Raw genomic sequence first — 17,388 nt, forward strand, 5'->3', positions numbered from 1 at the left:
CAGCAAAGAGAATGTTGATGTATTCCACTGTGTCACTTGGGTTGGAGCACAGTGACATGATCTTAGCTCACTGTGGCCTCCAACTCCTGGACTTGAATGATCTTTCCATCTCAGCCTCCCAATTAGCTGGGACTGTAGTTGCATGCCACGGTACACGGCTAATTTTTGTATCTTTTTTGTGGAGACAAGATCTTTCTGTGTTGCCCAGACAGGTCTCAGGTCTTGAACTCCTGGGCACAAGCAATCTTTCTGCTTTGGCCTCCCACAGTGCTGAGATTACAGGCATGAGCCACCATTTCTGCATATTTAATAATTTTGTTTTTGATAACTAGAAATTTGAAATAATATAATGTGATACTTCTTCACTGTACCAGGATTTTTGTTTTTTATTGTTGTAACTATTATTTATTTAGTGACTCTTCTGAACCAATTCTTTCTTTCCTTTCCCTTTTTTTGAGACAGAGTTTTGCTCTGTCGCCTAGGCTGGAGTGCAGTGGTGCAATCTTGACTCACTGCAACCTCCACCTCCCAGGTTCAAGTTATTCTTGTGCCTCAGCCTCCTGAGTAGCTGGGATTACAGGAGCACGCCACCATGCCCACCTAATTTTTGTATTTTTAGTAGAGATAAGATTTCACCACATTGGCCAGGCTCTAATTTCAGAACATTGGTCTTGAACTCCTGGCCTCAAGTGATCCACTTGCCTCGGCCTCCCAAAATGCTGTGATTACAGACGTGAGCCACCACGCCTGGCCCTGAACCAATTCTTTCACTTCTGTATTCTTTTTCATGTGTGGCTTCTCAAGTTTCAGCTGTTTAACTTACTGGTCAGCTGATCAGTCAACAGAGATTTTCTTCAGTGCATCGATTCAAGAAATCTCCCAGTTTTTCTCAAGGGTCTCTGTGTTGTATTGGGGCACACTTTCCACACTCAGACAGATAGTTGACCACTCTGCCTTAGTCTTCCATTTTTGCTTGCACAGAGCCCCAAGGTTAGAGGCAAGGGTTTTAGGCCTTCTAAGATTTTCCCTGGGCATGATGCTTATGTCTTTCAAATTCCAAGAAATTTGTCAGAGCTTTTCAAAGCCCCATATGGACGTCCCTATTCCCCAGCCTTTTCTTTGTTTTTTGACCAGCTTCATGCTAGCCCATGTGTTATCTGCCCCTCAGTTGTTAAACAATTGCCTAATTGTTTTTGACAAATACCACCAGGGAAAAGGCTGTTGGCACTGAGTGAGGTCTGGTTCAGCCCAAATAAAGAGAACCCCTGAGAATCCTCTAGTGTCCTAGTTGTTTCATTTTGGGGCCCTTGATTTTTAAGGCTTTGTGCAACTGGGGAGATGTAAATAGTAATGTGGCAAATTAATTGCCTCAAAGATCACTTTCTTAGCATAATTTTTTTTGAGACAGGGTCTCTCTTTTACCCAGGCTGGAGTGCAGGGAGTGCGATCATAGCTCACTGCAGCCGTGAACTTCTGGGCTCAAGTGATCCTCCTGCCTCAGCCTCCCAAGGAGCTGCAACCATAGGTGTGTGCTACCACATGCAACTAATTTTTGTTTGTTTTGGAGAGATAGGGTTTTGCCAGATTGCTCAGGCTGGTCTCCCAACACTTGGGCTCAAGCAGTTTGTCCACCTTGGCCTCCCAAAGTGCTGGAATTACAGGCATGAGCCACCGTGCCTGGCTAGTATTCCATTTAAAAAATCATTAGCTGGGCGTGGTGGTGCATGCCTGTAACCTGAGCTACTCAGGAGGCTGAGGCAGGAGAATCACTTGAACCTGGGAGGTGGAGGTTGCAGTGAGCCAAGGTTGTACCATTGCACTCCAGCCTGGGACAAGAGCAAAACTCTGACTCGAAAGAAAGAAAGAAAGAGAGAAAGAGAGAGAGAGAGAGAGAGAGAGAAAGAAAAGAAAAGAAAGAAAGAAAAGAGAGAAAAGAAAGAGAGAGAGAGAGAAAGAAAGAAAGAAAGAAAGAAAAGAAAGAAGAAAAAGAAAGAAAGATTTACTTCATTTCCTAGTGTTGGACATTACTTCTACATTTTCACTAGTTACAAACAGTGCTACAGTGAATATTCTAATATGTGTGTATCTTTGTACATTGCCTTGAAAAACACCAAGTATTAGAAAATTTGAACCAAATACACTAAAAAAAGTTGTATTATCAGCCAGTTGTGGTGACTCATGTAATACAGCACTTTGTGAAGCTGATGCTGGAGGATTACTTGAGGCCAGGAGATTGAGACCAGCCTGGCTAACATAACAAGACCCCATCTCTACAAAATAATAAAAAAAAATTAGCCAGGCATTGTGGCATGTACCTGTAGTCTGAGCTACTTCAGACGGCTAAGGCAGGAGGGTCGCTTGAGGATTGAGGCCATAGTGAGCGGTAATCATGCCACTGCACTCTAGCCTGTACCACAGACCATGACTTTGTTCCTTTAAAAAGAATAAAAGATATGCTATGCTGATGGTCTGAAATTCAAAACACAGAGATGTAAGTGAAGAGAAACTTTTACTCATACACTCCTGTCCTGTACTACTCATGGTTTCTTCCTCAACTATTGTGTGTGTGTGTGTGTGTGTGTGTGTGTGTGTGTGCGCGCGTACGTGTGTGTATAGAAGAGCTAGTCAGGAGATATTACATTTAAAATTTTTTATTTTTTTAGTTAAAATTTTTTTGCAAATGTTTATTCTTAAATGTACAACAGGCTTCAAGACAACACTTCATTCCATCTATAGGTGGCAGAAGATGTTATGGTAGGGAATACAGATGTTTAAATACGAATGAAATCAAGGGTCACCATCTCCTCAGGCACAAGGCCAGATTTTTTTTGTTGCCACATTTTTTTATTTCTTTTTAGATGGAGCCTTGCTTCGTCACCCAGGCTAGAGTGCAATGGTGTGATCTCGGCTCACTGCAACCTCTGCGTTCCAGGTTCAGGCAACTCTTCTGCCTCAGCCTCCTGAGTATTTGGGATTACAGGCGCCTGCCACCATGCCTGGCTAATTTTTGTATTTTTAGTAGAGACAGGGTTTTACCATGTTGGCTAGGCTGCTCTTGAACTCCTGACCTCAGGTGATCCACCTACCTTGGCCTCCCAAAGTGCTGGGATTACAGGCATGAGCCACTGTGCCGGATCCAGATTCCTTAATTTCGCCTGTGACCAGGGGGCCCTTCCCCATGGCCTTTAATTTTAATTCCTATTTTTGTTTCTTCTGCTCCTCTTTTTGTTTCTACTTGAAAGCCTTATCTTCATCCATCCCCTTGGCCTGTTTCTTGGGCTGTTTCAGCAGCACCTTCACAGCTGGACATGGCACCTGCTGTGCCTTCCCCAGACCCTGCCAGCTTACATTTAAAATTTCTGTAGACTTGCCAAATTCCCCTCTTTGAACTAGATAGGCTTCTAATTGGAATCAGGTAGATTTATAGTATTGACCAAAGTTTTGTACATGGGCCAACATGTACAGTGAGCCATCTCATACCTTTGTAAGTCTTTTGATTGGTATGGTTTGGTTCATATGCTCCTCATTAAGTAGCTACAAGCAATGTCTAATTGGAATTATTTAGACTTGAATGTGTATATTTGATTCACATCTTTATCTTGAAAATGACTTTAGCAGGGACCTGGTGAGAGAGAGCTCTTGAGCCCAGGTGTCTGAGACCAGCCTGGGCAACATGGTGAAACGCCATCTACAAAAATACAAAAATTAGCCGGGTATTGTAGCACGTGCCTGTAGTCCCAGCTATTTGGGAGGTTGAGGTGGGAGAATCCCTTGAGCCTTGGAGGTCGAGACTGCAGAGAGCTGTGGATCTCATTATACCCTCCAGCCTGGGTGACAGAGGAAGACCCTGTCTCAGGATAAAAAAGAAAATGACTTTAAAATATGCTTGTGTGTTAAAAATTTTAAGTTTGGTAAATCTACACATTTGCATAGTTGTTGACACATGGCTCTGAGGTCACCTTCAAGAAGTATAACTTTTTCTGTAATATGAGCTATGGAAAAGGGAAGAATAAATGACAGATGATTTCTCCTCCTCTCATTGTAATTCTAACTCTGGAGATACACGGTTACTTGGATGGCTGAGATTGAACAAAGATAGAAGTGGTTTTATTACAAAGCATATTAACTGCTTGAGAGAAGACCTTTGGTTTTCTCCTTAAGAAGGAAGCTAACTATGAGTAGTTCTACAAATGGATTTTTGCTTATGTTAACCCTTAACTAATTTGTTGAGCTTGTGGCAAAGCACAGTGGTATGTGGGGAGACCAAATAAACATGGGTTTGCATTTTTTTCTCTTCTTTTTTTTCTCTTGAGACAGAGTTTCACTCTGTCCCAGTGTAGTGGTGTGAGCTTGGCTCACTGCAACCTCTGCCTCCCACATTCAAGTGATTCTCCTGCGTCAGCCTCCTGAATAGCTGGGATTACAGGCACCTGCCACCACGCCTGGCTACTTTTATATTTTTAGTAGAGATACTAAAAATACAGAAATATTTTTAGTGTATTTCACCATGTTGGCCAGGCTGGTCGGTCTCTAACTCATGACCTCAAGCAATCTGCCTGCCTCAGCCTCCCAAAGTGCTGGGATTATAGGTGTGAGCCACTGCTCCTTGTCTGTGTTTGGATTTCATAATCACTTTGCATTGGCTTTGTGAGTTCGAGTAAGTTATTTAACCTTTCTGTGCCTTAGCTTCCTCATCTTTACAATGAGTGTCAACAACATTTTGCCTCACATTGTTGGTAGAGGTAGAGATGCTGTAGGCAATGTGCCCAGGTATGCTTGGCAATGACAGGGATCAATAGCATGGTAACTTCTATCTTAACTATTATTAACACAGAGGAAGCTGTTTATAAAGTTAATGAGTTTTTAGTTCCTAATGAATTATTATTGTTCAAATTTGCTTTACACTTCCCCCTCAACCTCCTTTTTTTTTCTTGCAGGGGGAACTGCCCCATGATCAAGATGTGGTAGAGTATATCATGAATCAGCCAAATGTTGTTCCACGAATCAATTCTAGGATTTTGACAGCTGAACGAGACTACCTGGATTTAACAGCGAGTAGTAAGGAGCATTTCAGGAACAACCTTATACTTTTTTTTTTTTGACTTTTATAGATTTTCAGAATCTTTACATTTTTTCAGATTTTAATATTCTGATTATCTTCTGCAGTGTTCAGAAGATAGCCCAAGATTGTGAGAATATTTTATGTGTAAACTCTTTGCACCTTTAGTTCATAATATGAGCTTCTAAATTCATAAGAGTTTCCTCTTAAAGAAGAAAACATCTTCCTGGGCAAAACCCTGTAAACTTTAAAAAATATTTAGTGCCATTTAAATGTCAACTAAACAGACAATTGAGAATGAGAATGGACCTGGATTTTTGGCTTCCGTGGTCATAAAGCAGTTCTCTTTCTTCATCCTCATTCTAGAATCAGCCATAAACTCCACAAATATCTCACTGAATTTCACTGTAAGAACTTAGGAAGGCCTTTAGCAGCTTCATCAGGATACAATGTATATTTCTTAAAACTCAGCCTTTTAAAGTATGCAATTTAATGGTTTTTTTAAATGAGAAAACCACAAAGTTTGTGCAGTCATTACCACTGTCTAATTTTATGTCATTGTCATCACCCCCCAAAATTCCATGTACCTGTTACTAGTCACTGTCTGTTCCTCCCTTCCCCATCCCCTGGCGACAACTAATCTACTTTTCTGTTTCTATTGATTTGCCTATTCTAGACATTTCATATAATTGGAAGCCTTTTGTGCCTGGCTTCTTTAATTTAACATGTTAAGGTTTATGCATGTTGTTGATACGTCAGTATTTTGTTCCTCTTTATAGTCCACTTTGTGGATAGTCCACACGTATCTGTTCCTCAGTTGGTGGACATTTGGGTGTTTTCCACTGGAATACCTTATAAGAGCCAAAAAATGTGTTAAGTCCAGCTGCAATTTGTTCTTTGTGCCTTCCTCGAGACTCTGAAGGCCACTTCAGCAAACACCTGGAAATGAGATGGAACTGTCATCACTAGCCCATGAAATCTCACTGGGGAAGGAAAGATGTGTGTAATGAAGTAATAACCAACTATTTATTATTATAGTTGAGTATAATGAACGTAGCAATCTATGGTTGTTAATGCACTCTCTCTTATCCACTTGAAACTGAAAGTTTCTTTTAGGTAGAGGAAAAATACACACGTGTGTGTGTGTGTGTGTATAACACACATACATAAGCATACATACTGAGGAAAAGATGTAAATATAGGCTTATATTTGAGAAAGAAACTACCCAGAAAGTGAGTTTTTTTCTTCACAGCTGGGTTTTCCTTTCTTCCCTGAAGTTTAAGTAGAGCAAGGTGAGCGTGTTGTGACTCTTCGTCCTAAGTGTTTGTTGTTTTCATCATTTTTATTTAAACTTGAAAAGTTGTCTGTGGAATACACATGAATAAGGAGCATAATAACAATTCTGTTTTTTAATTTCCTTTTCCATTGAGTGTTACTGTAATGAGCTAGGAAACAATGCTAGACCACCATGGCAAAGATGCTGGCTGTCAGATGAACCCAGTGCAGACATCCATTAGGAGGCACTGACATCTTTCTGACCTGGTGGTAATGGCACCATCACCCACGTTTCTTTGGCTTTGGCTGTCCTGGAGCGTTTTCAGTAGCATACTAATTTTTACCAGTATGGTGTGCTGTCCCTTCCTTCACAAAAGGGACTGTGTCTTATTTTCTGCTGTTTTCCTGGATCGAATTCTGTGGATCACAGTGTGCATTGTCAAGTGATAGCGTAGATGAATGAGCATGTGCACAGATGAATAGATGGGTGGGTAGGCAGGCAAACTGTATATGACAGCAATGAGAAGACTGACATTTGTGTAGGGTGCAATGATGTTTAGGATTGGGGAGATTGTTAGAGACAGAGGGTTTATGATACTAGGCTGAACAAGTTCTAGGCTGGAGACCATTTTATAGTCTGCAAGAAATTAGTGGGTAGTTCAGAGCAAGAGAATGACTTGATGAAACTGGAGTTCTAGGAATAATTATCTGAGGGGAAATGAATAATGAGGATTGCCCTTCGACACTAATTGGAGAAGGTGCATATGTGAAAAGAGTGACAGTGACCTTTTATTTCTGTTAAGGGTTTAAAAAGTGATATTTTGTTAGACCTACAAAATAAAAACTAGTTTTGTTATATATTTTCTCTTTTACCCCTGCTTCCTCCATAGGAACGGGAAGAGCTTGCTCTACTGGTTGGACTGGGGAAGGGAGAAATTAGTTAAGGGGATCTCTTTGAGATTATTCTCCAGTTGACAAGTGACAGGAATGGGAATAGGATGAATTTCAGCCATTAAGCTGACACGTACTTATATGATAGTTGTATGAGATATGTATGTTTTCATCAACCTTGTATCTTTGATATGTGACTTCAATAGGGATAGGGGCCATGTTGTGAACTTGTTCAGTAAACATGGAACTTAATAGACTTTGCTCATGCATTTTTATAAATCTTATTATTATGATCAAGTCAGGTTATCAGTTGAATATTAACATTAGATTGAACTGGAACTTAATATATACTTATTTCATTTTTTCTCCCAGATAACTTCTTTGTGGATGATTATGCTAGATTTACTACCTTGGATTCCCAAGGCAAGACTGCTGCTGTAGTCAATAGTATGAACTATCTGACAAAGAAAGGTAATCCATTTGAGGCTTGTCTTGCATTCAACATTTTTAAAAAAGTATTTGCATATTCATCTTAATGTGCAAATTAAGAAAAAAATTAAGGGAAAGAGACTTCATATTTTTCTTATTTCTTATAATGCTGTGAATCTAGAAAATATTTAAAATTTAATCCTTTGTGTATTTGTTTAAAATATACATTTGTTTAAGAATTCAAACATCTTTATAAATTTTGTATTACCTGTTAAGTCAAAAGGAAAATATTTCATAGTTCAAATGGAAAAACATTTATGTTGTTAAAATGGGTTAATGGATTGAAAATGACAGTACAGGGTCAATATTGTTTTGGGGTTTATAAAAGTTGGTTTTAGAAAGCTTTGTATAATCTTTGAAGCTGATTTTATGTAGAAGTATTTATTTAGGCTAAGATTTTATAAAATGATGCCCCTTCAGTGGCGGACAGATTCTGTGCCCCTCTGATCAGTGCTTCAAAAAAGCACTGGCTGTCTTTCAAGGCAGCTATTTTTATTCACTTTTTAAATTTCCGCTGTGGTCTCTCCCTGAGAGAAGTTCTGCTTTTCCAGCAGTATGTAGAATAGAGGCAATTACTCCATTTGGTTCTTGAAAGAAACTTTCTCAGGGTACTAGGACAGCACTGTGACACTGATGAGATTAAGAAACAGGAAGAACTATAGACCATATTAGCTATTGTTTGGATTTTTGACACTTATAGTAGGCATTCATTACAGAAATGATATTTTCTTTTATTCTACTCTTTTCTCTTTACCTTTGTCCAGGAATGTCCTCCAAGGAAATCTATGGTAACTTTAAACTTCAGAATGTCCTATTTCTTAATTTTCTTCTGTGATTTCAGCAACCGGTGTAATTTAGAATTTATCAACACTTAATTGTACTGTTTCTGGAATCTGTAACAGGCGGCTATTATCAATGTAGATAATTTTTTTTCTTTTGATACGGAGTCTTGCTCTGTTACCTAGGCTGGAGTACAGTGGCGTGATCTCAGCCCACTGCAACCTCCGCCTTCCGGATTCAAGTGATTTGCCTGCCTCAGCCTCCCAAGTAGCTGGGAATACAGGTGCCTGCCACCACACCCATCTAATTTTTTTTGTATTTTTAGTAGGGACAGGGTTTCACTATGTTGGCCAGACTAGTTTCGAACTCCTGACCTCAAGTGATCCACCTACCTCAGCCTCCCAAAGTGCTAGGATTACAGGCATGAACCACTGCACCCGGCCAATGTACATTAATTTTGTATAAATATTTCTAAAGAATTTTCAGAAAATTACAAATGAATGTGGTTAAAAATGACAGTATGCCCTTCTTCTCCTTGTTCCTGCCAGAAAAAAATCAATTCAAAAAAATGACAGTATGTTGCCCACATGTTCAAAGGCTATTTTTTACTTTACATGCTGACAGATGCCCAGACCACAGTAGAATTCATTAGTGCATGTTCCTAGTCTGTAACTAAACTCTGTGGAAGATTCCCCTGCTTTCCTTGTAGTAAATTGTACCACCTTTCCTTCTGTCTTTATTAGGCTTGTCATTTTCTTCTTTTTGCATGTTTTTCACAAATTATTTGGTCAATTTCATTTTCAGATGTTGAAACAGAATGTGCTTTTCTCTTCCAACTCAATTAGTTGTTTTTGTTTTTCTACAGATGATTCTTTTATTAGGCCAGTAACTTTTTGGATTGTTGGGGATTTTGATAGTCCTTCTGGACGGCAGTTATTGTATGATGCCATCAGGCATCAGGCAAGTATCTATGACTTTATTTTATATTTTTGTTTGCGGCTGTAGTTGTCCTCATGGACATTGCTGTGCAGCTCAGATTGTTCAGTGGGAGCTCAGAGTCCTGCTTTCTTAATGCTCGAAGGAATGGAGCATCGTATCTCTAGAGATCTGCCAGCTCACAAGAAAAGAGATCTAAGACTGCAGTATCCAGTCTTTGTTGAAAGGAATAGATTCTTGCAGAGACAAAAATAAATAGTGAGCTCCTCGTCATAGACAAGTTTTATCACATGACTGTTCATGTTCTTGCAGCAGAGTTGCTCCAGTGATTGTGTTGTGTACTGTATCGGGGAGATGGGGTCCTTCCCATGACAGAGGTCTGGACATGGGGGCAGTGGCACACGGGAATGGTAGTCTGTGTGTTTAGCAGAGGTAGATCCAGATGCACTGAGAGATACACACATAGATGCTCTGAGAAGATACGCTGCTGTGAATAGTTGGGCTTGAGTAAGTGGCAGTGGCAGGTGGTTGAGAAGCAGCTGATTCTTCTGGAGAGGATCATTGTTAGGGGATAAAATGTCAAAATTATTTTTCCTGGGCTGTTTCAGTTTGCATCTTCACCCGTACCTCACAGCCCTCTTCATGGTCCTCTTTCCACCCTGTACCTGGGAAGGCTTAATGAAATAAGGAAATATCCAGGTGGTTTCAATTGTACTTATGTGCTGAGTGTCCTTCTGTTGCTTATGTTATTGGTACAAGCCCTTTTTTGGCTTTTTCTGTCCTGGTGTTGTTCAAGGAGTGGACCAAATGCTGTGGTCAATTCGAAGTTAGATCAGGGCAGTTACTTCTAGCTAAGGGTGATAGTTATATGTGAAAGGCACTCTAACACAAATGCATACATCTTCAAGTGGTACTGGGGTAGGAGAATGGGGAGGGAGAGTTGCATTTTTTAATAACTGTTTTAATTGAAGTAAAATGTAAGTTCACAGGAAGTGCTCAAATCATAGGATACACAGTGTCACAAAGAGAACACACTCTTGTGACCACCACTCAGGCCAAAAGATAAAGAATTCTTAAGTTCCTAAAAGCCCTCCCACACTTGTGCCCAGACACTACCCCTCTTCCCTCTTCTCACATTAGATAATAGGTTTGCCCATCTTTTAGTTTATTAAAATGAAATCATATGCAATTTCATTTGTGTTTGGTTACTTTGCTCAATCTTTTGTAAGATTTATTCATGATGTTACAAGTAGGGTATATAGTCCTTTTTCATCCTGTAATATTATATCATATGGCTGTACCACAAAGTTTTGTTTGTTTACGCTGTTTGAAGGACAGTTGGGTTTTTAGTTTGGTGCCATTATAAGACTGTTGCAGTGAATATTCTTATGTCTTTTGATACACACAAATATAAATTTCTTTTGCTTATGTTATTGGTACAAGCCATTTTTTGGCTTTGTGTGTCCTGGGTATATTCTTCCACTTGGATTCTTATCTTTTCACCTAGGGAGAGATTGAGTTGTATTCGGAATGTGGAAAGGCCATGGGTTTGAGCAGAGTACTGAAAAATGGTTAGAACTTAAGGAGGGAAAGATGTAATGTAGTTGGGTTGGTATGCCAATGTGAGGCATACCACATTTTATATTCTTCAAACACATGGGGGTAGTGAGAAATGAAATTGGAAAGGTGGGCTGGAGGCCACTTCATGTAAGGTTTTTGAATGGTTGATGATGGCATTTTAATTTTATTCTGAATGCAGAGGAGAACTACTTGAGACTTTTAAGAGAGATTCTATTTGCTACTTATTGAACATGACTGTTGTTAATGCTGCTTTTTAAGTTCAAAAATATCTACCATATGACTCTCATTTCCCATTTTGTGAACAGAAATCCAGTAACAATGTTAGAATAAGCATGATAAATAATCCTGCCAAAGAGATAAGCTATGAGAACACTCAGATTTCCAGAGCAATCTGGGCAGCTCTCCAAACTCAGACCTCCAACGCTGCTAAGAACTTCATCACCAAAATGGCCAAGGAGGGGGCTGCAGAGGCCCTGGCCGCAGGAGCTGACATTGTGGAGTTCTCTGTTGGGGTAAGGCTCCAAGCCTCTCATGAGGCTGCATTCTCTCTGCAGAAGCTCACTCCCTGTGGCTTACATGTCTGGATCATGATCATGATTTGTCGTTTTAGTCTTGAGTCTTAGGGAATTTTTTTTAATTTGGAAGAACCTTTCTAAGAAATAATTCTGTCACATTCCCTTTATTTTAACCTTCCCTAGCTTTCTTGTGGTGCATGATTTGAGTTTTGTGTTAAGTATGGGGCCATTTTGTTATGTACAGTTTTTAAAAGAGACAATATGACTTATTTATAGAGCAAAAAAAATGGAGATTTGAGCCACTTAGGGGTTCAAGGCTTATAGGTTCTTGATGTGTTTCCAGAGTAAGCCTGTGTTTGTTCATTTGTATTATCTGTTACTTTTTTTGACATAGTTTTGTAGTTTTTAAATTTGTTACAGAATGATGAGTATACATTATTTGAAACTTCAGTTAGGAAAAGAAGCTGTCACTGGAAATTAAAAAGATTTTAAAATGCAGAATAAAGGAATGAAGAATAGTCTGCCAGTCAAACAAATCACAGGAAAAGATAAGGAAATAGCAGTTACTCTCAGTAGTAGGGAGATGGTGGGGAGGCTGAAGAATTGACACAGCTTAATGTTAATTATGAAAATTAGTTTATTACTTTCCAGGAAAAGAGAATTTTATGGTTTGTTCACTGTGTTTTTTCATTTATATGGTTTGCATAATAACGACTATTTTTCCTTAATAATGATTACTTTCCTAGGGAATGGATTTCAGTCTTTTTAAAGAGGTCTTTGAGTCTTCCAAAATGGATTTCATTTTGTCTCATGCCGTGTACTGCAGGGATGTTCTGAAGCTGAAGAAGGGACAGAGGGCAGTGATCAGCAATGGAAGGGTGAGGATTTGTCAAGCTTGACTTCACATTAGCTCTGTGAACAGTCTTTGCAGAATTCTTCTCTGAAGCTAGTAAACTCTTCAAACAGGGCCACTCTTTTTTCAAAGGTGATTGGGGCTTATGAAGTGCCAATGATGTTTCTGCCTCCTGTTTCCAAGGGGCTGTGCCTTTTGACATAGGCAAATATCCTTGGGTGGAGCCTTCCTGCCGTCGATTTGTGTCCTGCCATTGTGTGAGGCAGTGAGAGAGTGTGGTGGCCCTCAGACAGTAAATCAGTATGACCTTTGACACAGAAAGTGGCCTTTGTTGTTTTTATTCAGGGAGAATTAATGAAAACTACATTGCAATTTTATTTTACTTTGGAGTTTGCTTACTATAAAATACTGTGATGTACACAGGTTTACACTGTGTCCTTGAGGAATTGATAAGTAAACAGGTAGCTATAAATATTTGTTTTGGACTTCACTTTGTATTGTTTCACTGATTTTATCTAGACATGTACCTGTCTCAGCTTTTTAAGGTGACCTGGTGTATGAGATAGCCTGAGGACACCAGAGGGTTTCTTACCAGCTTGCTGAGTGCAGGCAGCCTTCCAGCTCTGAGCGCCTGCTTTTCTCTCCTTCACAGATCATTGGGCCACTGAAGGATAGTGAGCTCTTTAATCAAGATGATTTCCACCTCCTCGAAAATATCATCTTAAAAACCTCAGGACAGAAAATAAAATCTCACATTCAACAGCTTCGGGTAGAAGAAGATGTGTAAGTTTTGCCATAGGAGGAATTACAGGAGTTATATAATTGGACTTTCTTTATTGGTCAGTTAGGATTGTATATTGTCACTCACTGCATATCCCACGGTGTTTTATTTCCAGTTTTAAAATCTAATAATTCTCTTCAATTCAAATGTATGCTTCTGTTGAAACAAGAGAATTTATTTTGTAGTCTACTATTTAAAGAACTGAATTAGTTCTCTCTTTTTATTTTTATAACTTTGGTTGTGAAAAATTTCAAATATGTGCAGAAGTAAAGAGGCTAGTTTATTTATTACCTGGAATACTTATGTAAAGTGATACTTTCCCTCATTACCTATTTGGTTACCCTTCAGTTTTATTTTGTTCAGGAAAAGAAAGGCAGTTTAAATGTTTCTTTTATTTACCAGTGAGACTACTGAGTTGTTTCCCTGGTGTCTTTTTTTTTTTTTTGAGACGGAGTTTCACTCCTGTTACCCAGGCTGGAGTGCAATGGTGCAATCTCGGCTCACTGCAACCTCCGCCTCCCGGGTTCAGGCAATTCTCCTGCCTCAGCCTCCTGAGTCGCTGGGATTACAGGCACGCGCCACCATGCCCAGCTAATTTTTTTGTATTTTTAGTAGAGACGGGGTTTCACCATGTTGACCAGGATGGTCTCGATCTCTTGACCTCGTGATCCACCCGCCTTGGCCTCCCACAGTGCTGGGATTACAGGCTTGAGCCACCGCGCCCGGCCCCTTGTGTCTTCAAAAGTGATGATGAATTGGTTGTTGTTTTTTTATTTTAAGTATTCCAGTGTTATTATAAGCTGATGTATTTTAGTGTGTTATTTCTCTTAATGGAAGAAAATAAATTGTTTGGATGGAACCTGTAGTCCATGTTATATATACCGAGTTTCTGCATTAAATATCAGATGACTGTGTAGTTGGAGGATACATTTCTATGTTTAATTTTTTGAGGAACCACAATACCTTTTCCCACAGTACCATTTTACATTCCCATTGACAATGCCCAAGGATTTCAGTTTCTCCGCATCCTCACATTTGTAATTTTCTGGATTTTTGTTTGTTTGTTTTTTATAATAGCCATCCTCGTGGGTATGAAGTGCCATCTCTTTGTGGTTTGATTTGCATTTCCCTAATGATTGGTAATGTTGAGCATCATGTCACGTGCAGATTGGCTACATACGTATATCTGGGAAAATGTCTATTCAAGTCCTTTGTGCTCCCCTGACCCAAGATGGAGTCTTGCTCTGTCACCCAGGCTGGAGTGCAGTGGTGCCATGTTGGCTCACTGCAACCTCCACCTCCCGGGTTCAAGTGATTTTCCTGCCTCAGCCTCCTCAGTAGCTAGGATTACAGGCATGCACCGCCATGCCCAGCTAATATTTTTATTTTTATCTTTAGTAGAGATGAGGTTTCACCATGTTGGCCAGGCTGGTCTCAAACTCCTCACCTCGTGATCTGCCTGCCTCAGCTTCCCAAAGTGCTGAGATTCCAGGTGTGAGCCACCATACCCGGTTCTTTTGCTCATTTTTAACCGGGTTGTTTTTATTGTTGTAGAGATGCGGCAGTTTTTTTATACATTCTGGATATCACTTTCTTACCAGATACATGATTTGCAAACATTTTCTCCCATTCTGTGGAGATGTGTTCTTTGATGCATAGTTGGAGGATATAAAATTTAAAAGTTCTTCTGGGGAGGTTGCAGTGAGCCGAGATTGCACCACTGCGCTCCAGCCTGGGTGACAGAGTGAGACTCCATCTCATAAAAAGTAACAAAATAAATATATATTTAAAAAAGTTCTGCTGTTTTTTTTCTTACATCATCATGCTACAGAGTTCAAGGGCATGTTTTAGAGAAATATTGACTAGGAAAGTTGTTAAAGTCAGCTGTTGCCATGTCTTGTTCAATTATATGGGAAGAAACCTTTTCTCATTTTGGCCAGTACTGGGGCTACAAATAAGGAGCGGAGCGTCCCTCTTACCTCAGTGGCTCCCGAGTGATGCCCTTTGTCCCAGCCTATGAAACACTTCCCTGGTATAGGCCAGGAGGTACTCATGACTCGAAGCAGCCGTGCCACAGGCATATGCTGCCCCACCTTGGAGTGGTCCCCTTCCCCATGACAGCCACTGCTATAATTCATGACCCAACCTGCATCCCAAGGCTGTCCTGAAGGTCGGCTCTGGATGCTTTGATCACGGCACTTCATCAGCCTTCAGGGGGTTTCTTGTTGGCCTGTCACCCCAGTCCTTGTAACCAAGTGCCCTTGACATGTTTTGTGACCATGTTGACACATCAGGAAGAAAATGGCCTATATCATATGTATTTGGCATTTATATTGAGAAGTTGAACCAAAATAGTTAATTTGATATATTTGCTGCATTCAAAGGAAATGTATAGGTTTAATTATAGTTCAGATACATTCACAAATACTCTTTTTAAATTCTTACTCAGGATTTAGTCTTTGGTTCAGCAAATTGGAGCTTTTTTTTCAGGTTTAATTCAAGATCTTTTTCTGTTAGAAATCAATTTTAGAAGAGGCAGGGGCAATAAAATTCTTTTTAAAGTTGTTTACTACAGTGTTCATTATCATAGTGAAATTAGAAACAACATAGATGTTCAATAGTTGATTGGTTTAATATTTAGGTTATTTTGTGTCCATAAATATAATATTATGCAGTCATAAAAAAACACTAAAATAGGCTAGGCACGGTCCCAGCACTTTGGGATAACATTGCTTGAGCCCAGGAGTTTAAGACCAGACTGGGAAACATGGCAAAACCCTGTCTGTACTAAAAATACAAAAAATTAGCTGGGCCTGGTGTTATGCACCTGTTGTCCCAGCTACATGGGAGACTGAGGTGGGGGAATCAGCTGTGCGTGGAAGGTCAAGGATGCTGAGATCAAGCCACTGGACTACAGCCTGGACAACTGGAGTGAGACCCTGTCTCAAACAAACAAACAAAAATATTGAAATACTGCTGTATTTATTAACCAACCAAAGGATTTTTAATGATATATTTTTAAGTAAAAATGCAGGCTGTCAGTATAATCCCACTTTTGTTTATAGATATTTAAAAATACAGAATTATGAGCCAAAATATCAGAGCTTATTTCTTGATGTAATGTGTAATTTCAATTTTCTTCTTTATATTTATTTTTCAGTATGCTTTTCCAGTCAATTATTACTCTAATAGTCATAAAAAATAATAGTTATTTAAAAAATATTTTAAAAGGACAAGGGAGAATATACACAATACAGCCTGTAATATATAGGCCAGGGCCTCAGCTAGGTGCATTGCAGAGTTATGCAGTTTTACAAGAGTCACACAGAGTGGGTGCTGTTTCCATTCCACATGTGGGAAAATGAGTAACTTCTTCAAGGTTATAACATTAATCCATCTTTCTCATACCTGCTAATACAGACTTTAGACCTTGTTCAAACCATCTTATTAGCATTCAGTATTTGGGCTGATGATATGTTTGGCAATAATTGGAAAACTTTCCGTTAAAAAGATGCTAAGATTTCTCTAACCCCTTCTTTCAGGGCAAGTGACTTGGTAATGAAGGTGGATGCTCTCCTGTCAGCACAACCAAAAGGAGATGCAAGAATTGAATACCAGTTTTTTGAAGACAGACACAGGTATAGAAATAATGTTGAATTTGTGCGTGTTCTTGAATGTTACACTCTTAAGTTTGCCTTTACCTCAGCTCCTTCACTTTACCATATAAGATTTATGTGTAAGTTCTTATAGGAATCGAATATTTGTTTGGTGTGTAGTTTTCACATAAATATTTGTATTCATATATAAAATTCATAATCAAATCTCAGTTGCTGACTGAGATTTATTTCTAAATTAATCTGAAATAACTCTTAGTGCACCCTTGTAGTAGAAAACAGACTGCATAAAATTAAACAGAGCAGTTGTACTTAAATTCAAGAATGAACAAAGACAGGTCATTGTAATCCCAGCACTTTGGGAGGACAACATGGGAAAATTGCTTGAATCCAGAAGCTTGAGACCAACAAACAAAGTGAGACCCCGTCTCTACAAAAAAATTTTCAGGCCGGGTGCAGTGGCTCACGCCTGTAATCCCAGCACTTTGGGAGGCCAAGGCGGGTGGATCACAAGGTCAGGAGTTCAAGACCAGCCTGGCCAGGATGTTGAAATCCCATCTCTACTAAAAATACAAAAATTAGTTGGGCACGGTGGCACATGCCTGTAATCCCA

At 39.5% G+C, this 17,388-nt stretch overlaps 1 protein-coding gene across 1 annotated transcript in view; it reads left to right on the plus strand.

Moving 5' to 3' along the window:
* UGGT1 (UDP-glucose glycoprotein glucosyltransferase 1) overlaps positions 1-17,388 on the plus strand; it is a 119,364-nt gene that overhangs the window by 63,389 nt on the left and 38,587 nt on the right. The window contains exons 17-24 of the mRNA XM_037745657.1: positions 4,881-5,058; positions 7,599-7,697; positions 8,480-8,503; positions 9,361-9,455; positions 11,318-11,524; positions 12,274-12,405; positions 13,033-13,163; positions 16,704-16,799. Of these exons, the coding sequence (XP_037601585.1) occupies positions 4,881-5,058; positions 7,599-7,697; positions 8,480-8,503; positions 9,361-9,455; positions 11,318-11,524; positions 12,274-12,405; positions 13,033-13,163; positions 16,704-16,799 (962 nt within the window). The remainder of the gene's footprint in view (positions 1-4,880; positions 5,059-7,598; positions 7,698-8,479; positions 8,504-9,360; positions 9,456-11,317; positions 11,525-12,273; positions 12,406-13,032; positions 13,164-16,703; positions 16,800-17,388) is intronic.

Source organism: Cebus imitator, unplaced genomic scaffold (assembly GCF_001604975.1).
Source record: "Cebus imitator isolate Cc_AM_T3 unplaced genomic scaffold, Cebus_imitator-1.0 Scaffold207, whole genome shotgun sequence".
Lineage (NCBI taxonomy): Eukaryota > Metazoa > Chordata > Mammalia > Primates > Cebidae > Cebus > Cebus imitator.